We start from the raw sequence: 11281 nt of genomic DNA on the forward strand, positions 1-11281 counted from the left end.
TCTCTAATAGACAGTCGAGACTGCAGACCATGCAATAATCACTAAATTCAATCAAAATGGGAAGTGAAAACATGTTATGAATCGTTTGTCTGCAGTATTGTTTCTTTTTCAGAATGTATTAGCAATGTATTAATTGAAAGTACATGTCATGTCTTAGTGTAGATTTATCCGAAAATGTGGATGTGTTGCTCTTGTTGTTGTTGTTGTTGATGTTGCAGTTGATGTTTTTGATGTTGTTGTTCTTCTTCTTCTTGTGCTTGTTCTTCCGCTCCTTCTAACCTTCTTTTACCCTTTTCGTTTTAATATGCCAAATTTGCCAAGCAAGAATAAGCCATGTTGTTGTTGTTGTTTTTATTCGTCTTATAGCTGTTCTTCTTGTTCTTGTTCTTCTTGTTCTTCTTCTTGTTCTTCTTCTTCCACTCCTCCTAACCTTCTTTTTACTTTTTTTGTTTTAATTTGCCAAATTTGCCATATTTGCCAAGCAAGAATAAACCATTATTGATTTTTTTAAATGTCTGTAAAGTTATCCATTATCGATAACCCAATTTTAACAGATCAATGCCCTATTTGCTACAAATATTCAACATATTCAAAGATATAACCAGCAACAAAAGAACAGATGAAAGATAATCTAAGCTATTAACATTGATACTGACTTTTACGTCGATAACCCAATTTTAACAGATCAATGCCATATTTGATACAAATATTCAACATGTTCAAAGATATAACCAACAACAACAAACAAAGATGAAAAAAATTCTAGGCTATTAACATTGATACTGACTTTAATCGGCGCAATTAATCCGTTCCATTTTTTGGGCGATTATGCCAGACGACTTTGTTATCGGGATCGTTTACATCCGCACGCGATTTTAAATTGGCCATTTGACATGAGCAAGTGAGGGCGCGCAAATCGATAAGATTTAATTCCTAAATATCTTGGCCGTCCCTCGCTGTCACTCCCAACGCGACTTTGAAATCAGGTGAGAAAAAAGCATCGGCGATGGTGGTGCATGTTTACCCTCTCAAGTACCCCGAACCGGCCCGGTGATTGACAGTCGATGATCCGCTATTTGTACACCTGCCTGGATATTTAAGAAAAAGATGACATTGGGGGAACCATATTTCTTGTTGAAATCCACTGGATATTCAGACCCACAGCTTTGATTTGTTTTCTCTGGTTTCGATTGGGTACCACCGTGGGGACTTAGTGATATTTTCTTGCCTCTATATCGCCTGTCACATATGGAAAACGTATATTGTAATCTGATGAGCCAGAGGGTTCTGTGTTTATCACTAAGCTAAAGCAAGACAATTAGAATATAGGTATCGAGGAAAACAGAAAACAAATATAAAATCAATGGCAATCACGGTGAGTTCTAAATACCCATTTTTCTTTAAAAAAGCGATCTTTATTTTTTTTTATATCTGTGAAACCCTACTCTACAAGAGAAATTAAACTTATTTAAAAAGGGGGGGGGGGAAATAAAGCGAAATAAAAATAGCGTTTTTACTTTACTTACAAATGGAACCACTCCTAAATTGCAGTTTTTTTTTATTAAACGATATTAGAATGACCCAAACTACGATTTCAGCACCATTTTGCTTTTCATTTATCACGTGACAATTCTTTTTAAGTTGTGACGAGCAACGCTTAGTATAACAAAAAGGAAAGAAAATGATTCGAACATACTTTTTATTACAAATAAATCAGACGTCCTTGTCGTAGCTCTTCAAAGAGAAAGAAATAATTGTTTATGTACATGCATAGGTAGGCAAGTATTTAAATGAATGAATAAATAAACGAATGAATTAGAAATACGTAAATGTATCAATGTATTAATGAATTGATATACAAACATTTAAACAACACATTTTCGATCATTTAATTGATTAATCAATTTTAATCAATACAAAATAAACAAAAAAATACATTAATGGATACTAATTGATAAATTAATGAATACATTATAATAATAGAAAGAAAGCGTCGGTTCACCGATTGGGGAAGTTGATATCTACTCTGGATTGTATCTACTGAACATTTTCATGTCTGAAAAAGGTAATGTTCATCTAAACCTCTCCACATCTGTAACTCGTCAATGTGCTACGAATTCATGTAAAGAAATTGTTGTTCTTCAAAATCGAGCGCGAAAATGCTTCCTCATAAATCATGAATATTATCTTGTCAACGAGCTCTTTATGCTGTTTCTCTGACGTCATTGCTCACGTGACTCGTTGTGTTGTTGACTACACCTGGTCGCCACTTCCTCATTTCGTCATTTCTTGTCTAATTCACACACACTCTTCTAATATGATGATTATTTTTATCCCCGCTTTTTCCCTCTTTTTTCATCTGGTATCCTTTCCCCCATCCTTGACAAATTAATGTTCCATATACTGCTTTGCGTCTCGGCATCTCGTTCCACCCCATCTCTCTTTTGCGCGCTCTCTCTCTCTCTCTCTCTCTCTTTCTCTTACTTTTTAATACGTCATGTTTTATGTATTGCCTTGTGTCCTGTTCTCTCTTTATTTCTCCCCTTTCTTTCTCTCTCTCTCTCTTTCACTATATACCTCCCTCCCTTCCCACACTCTTGTTCTATCTCACCTTGTTTTCACTTTTGTTTTATTTATGTGCCTGTATTGACTTCGTTTAATCGGGAAAATAAGCTTTAGTATCATTATGTATCTCTCCTAACGAGTGTGGTTCTTGTTATATTCATGAAATATGTAATATTGATAACATATTTGAATAAATGACCTTTTCTTAGTATCCAATTTTCATCTACATTCTTAAGGATTCTATAAGATATTCTATTCATTTCAAATCCATCGCTAGTCTTCCCGACTCCCGACCCCCCCCCCTCTCTCTCTCTCTCTCTCTCTATCCCTCCCTCACCCACTTTCATCATCGCAGAGACAACACGTCATCAAAATAATTAGAAACCAAGTTATCATGAGTTACTCGGCACGTTCTCCGTGTGTACTTTTTGCGGGTGATATCCCCTGCAAACCGTCCACGTCCACGGGGCCAGTGCTCCGCCTAAAGCAATGGAAAGTCACGCTCTTCCGGTCCCACATCATGATACTCCAAGCCCTGTCTTTTATACACGGACACGCGCGCCTCTGTAGTTCGTCATGATCGGGCCGGTTGTGCACCCACAATCCCACATCGGATATCTGTGGGTATTATAGGTATTATAATATGGGCACCGACTGGTCCACCAAATTTGTAACAAGACACTCTTCATGTATGGATGTTGTCTGTACGCATGCTCAAGTCTTCCTATGACATTTTGCAGTGACGCGTTGGGTGCCTTTAAATTTCATCCATCTTGTAGTGTTGAGAATGTGCTCTTGAAATTTACTGTAATACGCTCAGTATCAAATTTATATTACCATAGTTTCATATTCTGGTCAAGCATGAGTAAAATAATGAAACAAATTTAAAGCGTCGACTCTCTGGCTAAGTATTTTAATCCACAACACTTGAGTTCATACGAATGTGAACATAAACATTACAAAATGCAGCAAAACCAATAAACCTGGAAATGTTGGTCAAACATCACCATTTTGTGATTTAGTGTCATACCTCCCGCTCCTTCTGTCCCCGTGAGTTTTGGAGATCCTTCTACGATTCACTTTTATCCCGATTTCCAAAAAATTGTACCTCGTCTATTTTGTATAGCCATAATCACGTCCTCTATTGTCACCGCCGGTTTCAATAATGATGATCATTCGTATCCTTTCATTCACTTTGACCGAGACAGTGTCTATTAAAACAAATATTTTCGATACCCTTTTGATTTTTGTTATTATTCAAGCTTGATGCCTTCAAAATCCATCTCTATATGCAGTTTTCTGACACAAAATATACCTTCCTATAAATTCCTTTAAAGGTCCATTAAAAAAACCCGAATATTTAGAAAGCAGTAGAATGATTTATTGGAATCTCTTCCCCGATATCACTCGCAGTGTTCTGTATTATGCAAAATGTCGAAATATGATATCTCGTAATGCTTTCCGAATGCGTTAGAATGGGCTCTTCAGCTCCAACAAAGGACCTTGGATATCCCCGAAGAGTTGTTGCACTAGCCCCCCATTTCCATAAGCAAAGAGGGTTATTCAGCTTGAGCTGATTCGATTATTCGTCAATTCTTTGGAGATAGGCCTATAAAAAAAGGGTTTCTAGACTTTATTGCAAGCCTAAGGATAAATGTGTTGCGACGTAATGTAAGTAGAAATTATATGAATAGAGGTATCCTCTTCCAATCCCCTTATCACTGTGTTTGGTATTCTCCTTTTTCTTATTTTCCCAGGTTTAGAGACTTCATCGTTTTCCCCTTTTTTTTTCTTCCTCCGGATCATTTTTCTTATAAAGTTAATATTCCTCTACCTCAACTTTTAATTTTAAGATAAAGTTTTTCTATTATTTGGAAGTTCGTTAATTAATTATTCCTATAAACACCTTTATTTTGGGGGTTCCATCCGCGGGATGGTGGTATTTGAGAGGGACATAAACAGACGCAAAATGAGGAAGAAAGGAGGGAGGGAAAGAATGAAAGAAAGATATGGGAAGAGCGAAATATAGAGAAAAAAGGATATATAAACAATATAAATATCGGAGAAATATGGAGGGGGATAGAGAGAGTGGGAAGTAAAGAAGGGGGTAATGGAGGGGGTGTAGTGACAAACATAGACACAGAACAGAGGAAAAAGGAAGGCAGCTATACATAAACAGAGAGAGAGACAGAAACAAAAGGAATGTGGATGGAGGAAGAGAAAGAGAGAGAGAGAAGAGAGAGAGAGAGAGAGAGAGAGAGAGAGAGAAAGAGCGAGAGCTGAAGTTTGTAATTGACAAGAGCAAACGTCCCAAGATGCTATCGAAGTGACTGAGTAATGTTTTCTCATTTCACTTGCTGCCGTCCTTGTGGTGCTTGGAGAGTGAAGAAAATTGCGTTATTCTAAGGCAAACACGGACCGGTTTTAACTTGATAGACAATGGCCCGGAGAAATGGTCAGGATATTAGGGCTTGATGGACTTCAGTTATCCCGTCGGCGGCGAGAGCTTTAGACGCCATCTTTCTGAAACAAACAAAAAAACATTTTCTTGCGAAGGACATGCTAGAAGGCAGGTCGTGTTGTCCTTCTCACTTCTGTTGAACTGCTGAACTGTTTTTGTCCCCCATTGTATTATATTTCTTTTATTCCTCTCTCCTATGATTCTTTTGTATGTTCCCTTTTCAAACTTTATCTTCTAGCATGATTCGCATGATCATATTCAACGCTATCCATTCTGTTTCTTTAATCAACTGTCCTATCACATTTTGAAATCTGTTTTCTTTCTTATCATATTCTATTCTTTCTCAGTCCCTTGCTCATGAATATTAATCAGTATATCTTTGTTGCATGCATCCACAGCGCACTTCTAAATAAAGGAAATGGGTATGAGTAGAACGATTACAATGATTTCATTTAACAAAATATATTTTGTTTTTGTTTCAGGTATTCTCGACGGCGTTAACTGTGAAAATAGCAGGAACAACACGGAAAGGATAACGATCATTGGTTAATGAACCTTAATAGGAATACCGAATATTGTGGTTACTGCAAGTAACACTTAATTATTGCCAAAGAAGACAGGTTCATGTTCGCAGGATGGCTTGTAGTGGCGTTGACTGCCCCGTCGAGGCATCTGATTACTCTCCTAGCACACCCGTAGAGGGCGCCACAACAGAACCATGGCTTCCCACACCTGGCAACAACTCTGGTAACATCACGGATACATCCGATGATAGAAACGCAAATCTGGCAAAGTGGGAGATTTTCGTGAGCAGTCTGATCCTTGTCATCGCTCTCTTCGGCAACTCCATCGTAGTACATTCCCTTTGGAGACGTCGCAAGAAACTGTCACGGATGCACTTCTTCATCCTACACCTCTGCGTTGCCGATTTGCTGACCTGTCTCTTAAGCATATTCACTCAGCTCGTGTGGGACATTACCTACTTGTTCTATGCTCCGGACGCTGTATGTCGTATCGTCAAGTACGGCCAAGTCTTTCCGATGTATCTCTCCACATACATCCTCGTCATGACCGCCATTGATCGCTATATCGCAATCTGCCATCCTTTGCTCGGTCTACGCGGTGACTACACGAAGCGCATGCGCATCATGATCGCAATAGCATATGGACTGTCGTTTCTTTATGCCATACCACAAATGATAATCTTTAAGAACGTTGCTGTGGAAGGGGGATACCAATGTTGGGCGGTGATGAAATTTACTTCGTGGTCTCCCCGGGCCTATATTACGTTTTTCGTGATGGCGGTATACATCATACCAAGCTCGATCCTTGGCATCACGTATGGGCTTGTCTGTTACACAGTGTGGAGAAACATGGGCAAGACTCCGGACAGTGACCGCAAGAAGGTCAAGAATGGTGGACATCATTCCAGTAGTGTAGCTACTACCAACGTCGACGATGACGACGGGGATGCCGATGGTGTAGAAGTAAAGGTAATTGGCAACTGATAGCCGACATCATTAACAACCACTATAATTAAGCATTGCATCATAACGATTTGCTTCTATTAACTACTTTATATGCGATATGCGATATGCTCTCAAAATTTATGCTCTCGTAGTTGATTAACACAAGAGGATTTCCTTCTAATAAACCTTAAACATAATACAATGTTTTGGTATCGGGTCATGAATTTGGTTCAAAATTACCTATAGGAAGCATATGCGATCCTTTAATAATCAGTGATCGTTGTCGCGGTTGAAATCGAGTCTAAAGTTATGAATTTTTAAATATTAAACTGTTTATGTTGTATAGCTCCCTCTCAAGGTCAAGATATTAATTAAGCTATAATACAATGTTTCTTGACTAAAATCGACCGATTAGCTATTCCCGTTTGGTAATTATATATTACAACTATATGTTCTGATATTTTCATGGTCGCAGCTACCTTTGTACGGCCGTAGGCGCTATTTGAAATTTATCAAAATTTACCAGGAGCACCGGTACATTTTTATATTCAATTTTTCTCGAAAGCAGAAGTGTTTCAGAAGCTAAATTTTCTAGTGCCTATAATACATCCACAGGGGCATCCAAATATACCAAAATTGTAAAGAATCATTTTCCACCCAATTTTCAAAATATCCCTAAACTTTGTATTTCCTTTAAATTACAAGTATACCGTAATCATTTGTTGAATCGAAAGAAAGCTTTTGAACCGCACTTCCTTTCCATCCAATGATTAATCTCCAAATAAACTTCAAACGCCTATGCAGCCTGAAAAACGAAAAACACACGGTGAGTAAGTAAATCACACATGCGATTGTCTGCCGTTCAGTATAGGCATCAGTTTATTTCGCATATGGAGGTAATTCAGTCAATGCTTTGGTATGACTAATATGTCCTCACGAATCGATGACCCATGTGCATTGAAGGGATCGTCGTACACGCACAAACCATACCAACGATAGCGCACCTTAATTTTCGCATAAAAAACAAATTATTTTTTGTTAAATCATTAGTTGTTTTTAATTAAATTTTCAATGCAAAACCACTTGCATCTTTGTTTTACGTATTTTCCCCCGCCGAGATAGTAATCTTAAGCTTATAACCTGATAACTTTTGGGACCATCTACCTGTCAAGCCGCAATAGGCTTTTGATGATAGCCCTTTTATTCTTCTTATTTTATATGAATTCATTTAAAAATACTTTGCATTTTAGCTTAAAATGCTTCGTATGTATTTCAATATCTACATGTCTTTTAAACCGAATAAAGAATGAACTTGAACTTGAACAAAATAATCAACTCATGTAACGCTCTATTCTTTTATCAAATTAGGTATCGAAACCGACATCCGAGAGAGAAGATCCACTCTGCAGGAAGCACGGGTCAGCTGCAAGGGTCAGCAGGGCAAAGGTCAAAACCATCAAGATGACCCTAACCATTGTCACGGTGTACGTGGCTTGCTGGACACCGTTCAGCTTGGCTCAGCTTTGGAACGTCTGGCACCCCTCGAGTGCCCCCTTTCATGGTAGGTTAACCAGCTATATGTCTTGCAATTAATTTCCAGATCCTCAAGTATGTACAAAAGTCTGAGTCTTAAAGCCCCACTGTTCTACTTATTGCTACTTGCGCCCTCTATATAGCAGTCAATGCATAATCGATGACCGTTCCCCATGATCCCCTTTTTCTTATGTTAACAGAGAGCTGATTTGATGAGATAACCACCTGTCAGTGACAATGCAGGGAGGTCTAATCCTTCATGGCTAACTAGTGCAGATGGGCATTGAGGTTTATGGACTACAGCTAGATTATCATCGATATGGTCTATACTAAATATTCAAATAGATTTGAAAGCTAAAATAACACTGTTATGAGCAAAGTAGCCATGACTATTAGCGTGTAAAAATAAGCAGCTATTTAAAGGTGGGAAAAGAAGAAACATAATACACGTCGTGATTTATTTAAAGTGACACAATTCCTAAACGAATTTTATAAGACGCTCTACCTCAACTAGTACCTTAATATATTTCGTATTTTGTTCATTATTTCTCGTTTATCCCAACAGGTGATGCCTTCACCATTATAATGCTGCTGGCTAACCTGAACAGCTGCACCAACCCCTTGATTTACCTGGCCTTCAGCGGCAACGTCAAACGTGAGACCTTGGAAACGTTTGGTTGCTTCAAGTTCGTGCGGGCCACCTCAGGCCGCTTCAACAAGTCAAAGTATGCTAACGACCGGACGCACATGGATGACAACTCCAGTCGCTACGCTTCCAGCACGTCCCACGTTGGCTCAAAGACTCTTTATTCCAGTCTGGATACCAGCGGGCGAGAAGGCCCGATCGCGGGGTACGCCTGCAATTTCGGTTCATCTGCGGCCCACACCCGTGACATTTGATAGTTCAGGATGCCCTGTCATGTTCGCAATGCTACGACTGCTGTCATTTCTTTGTAATGGAACAAACTATATTCTTATCTTGTACAGAAACTGGAATTATCAAGGACATCAAGGTATTCATCTCAGCTGAATCTGAACATGTACTGTAATTTATATTTGTACTAATCTCCTGTAAGCCACACTGGACCAAGAACGTTAGCGACAGTTGCTTGGATTGACGTAAATCTATACTCTGCTGAAATGGGTTTGCCTAAATATGTTCGCTAGGTATAATTATATCAATCATATGGTTCCATCGACAAAGCAAATTGATGTCTTTATATCTATACTAATTTTTACAATGAATACATGATATATCAAATATAAATCGTTTTGGAAAACCATGAAAATAAGCATTATGTTACGCCTGTGTTACAAAGGTGCATTTCGTTTTCGACATTCATGTTTTTCGTCGCAGTAGTGCACGTAGATACATGTATCAAGTATAAAATGTTCATAAAAATCTAGTGGGTTACAGCTATGTACTTTCGATTGTATAGTAATCGAAATCTGCCAATTTCCTAAATTAAAACAATTACTTTTAAGTGCCCTCTCTCACTCTCTGAGATCAAGAGCATTAAGAGAGCGTATAAACGGTACTTATCGAAACTGCAATTTATGACGGTGGCGTAACTAAAGAGGCACCGGGGAACGTGCCTCCCCCTCCCTAATCGAGTGGTGGTATAAATAGAGAGGAAAAAGGTGTACTAACTCTCACGCCATAGCCATGTAAATTCGCATTTTAATTTCCGTGTAAGACCAGCGCCCCCTTCCCAATTGTCCCCCTCACTCGGTGCACACTCGCTACGCCACTGATTTCTGATAATGGCATTTAACGTGTGTATTGGGTGGTATTACGTGGGTCACAGTAGGCTCTCGATGATTAAACTGCACCTCAATCATGTATCTATTTCGGTGATTAAATTCTAATGAAAACACACTGGCATGAACGACAAAGGAAGGGATTGTTTTTCAAGCGCAATAAAGGTTACATTATCAGACTATTATAATCACACACAGAATTGTGTAATTTTGCTTTTTGCTTTTCTCTAACTAGGCCTAAGCAAATTGCTTTTCCACACATTAATGCTGGAGTGTTAATCCGTTTATTAGGAACATATTTGACTTTGTGCTTGTCTTCTTTCTCAGACCAAACATCATTCTATTTTTATAGAGGCTGACACATACGAAATGTTTAATGGTTAAATTGTTTTATAATTATATGACATATATTTGAAAAAGTTTGTACAGAAAAAATGCTTTAAAATTGGCACACATTTCAAAGATTTTGTTTACCATTGCGCGCCGAGGACGAGGATGATAGATTAGAGTTCGCCGACAAATCATCCCGTGACTACTGTTCCGCGGTCTTACCCTGACCATATTCCCGACTGAAGTCCTGGACCAATAGGCCTACTAACTCTAACCTTGACATTAAAACTTAAACTTACATCTAATTTGGAACATTAGAGACTTTTAGATGTGCGTGGACTGCTACGTGTGACGTCCTTTTCTGGCATCTTTGGTTGCCAGCTTAAAAGGACGTCACACGTAGCAGTCCACTATGTCGACTTGCAAATCTAAAAGTCCCTATTAACCCTGAGACTGTAACTCGGACGAAATAAAGCCGGAATAAATTGAAGCAAATTAAACTATCGGGTTACCAAGTGGAAAAACTAATACCTGTTTCTCAAGAGTTTCAGTGGCCATTTTAAAAACAAAAACACCGTCATAATTTGTAACTTTCAGACTTCCGAACAACCACATATTTATCCTAAAATAATAAACATATATAATGTTTAATTTAGTACTGAAGATCACATCATGCATGGACATACAGACTGACTTCAGACTACAATTGATTTTGACAAGTTACTCTTCGGTTACTCGACAATATAAAGCCAGTTTGTAAATAGCTTTGGAACGGATGACCCCAAAATATCCACAGATCTTTTACACGATGGATACGTCCCACTTGTGCATTTTAGAATAATCACTGCCGAAGTTGATGGAGGTGCTTCTTCGATACCTTTTGTTTACCACTTGAGAAGAATACTTCGAGCTTTGTATCAGATAAATGTACTGTCTGTGCATACATTAAAACTAATTATATAACTTTCATGAGCACGGTATCAGTGTTCGTCTCGATGGGTTTTTACAATTTGGGAACAAGACCTTTATCTACCCATGCGCAGATAGTATTTACGAACTGGCTTATTGAAGTTTTTGACCTACCCCAGCAGAGATAGAGACGATGCCACTGCCCCCCACCCGTGAATATAACGGTTTAAATAAATTTGTTAGAAAATCTTGC

At 38.5% G+C, this 11281-nt stretch overlaps 1 protein-coding gene across 1 annotated transcript in view; it reads left to right on the top strand.

The window, feature by feature from the left end:
• LOC579149 (oxytocin receptor) overlaps positions 1-10919 on the top strand; it is an 18153-nt gene extending 7234 nt beyond the window's left edge. Inside the window, exons 2-4 of the mRNA XM_030974998.1 lie at positions 5509-6519; positions 7864-8056; positions 8594-10919. Of these exons, the coding sequence (XP_030830858.1) occupies positions 5662-6519; positions 7864-8056; positions 8594-8928 (1386 nt within the window). The 5' untranslated portion in view covers positions 5509-5661 and the 3' untranslated portion in view covers positions 8929-10919. The remainder of the gene's footprint in view (positions 1-5508; positions 6520-7863; positions 8057-8593) is intronic.
• The last annotated feature ends 362 nt before the right edge of the window (positions 10920-11281 follow it).

Source organism: Strongylocentrotus purpuratus, unplaced genomic scaffold (genome assembly GCF_000002235.5).
Source record: "Strongylocentrotus purpuratus isolate Spur 01 unplaced genomic scaffold, Spur_5.0 spur5_scaffold_7, whole genome shotgun sequence".
NCBI lineage: Eukaryota > Metazoa > Echinodermata > Echinoidea > Camarodonta > Strongylocentrotidae > Strongylocentrotus > Strongylocentrotus purpuratus.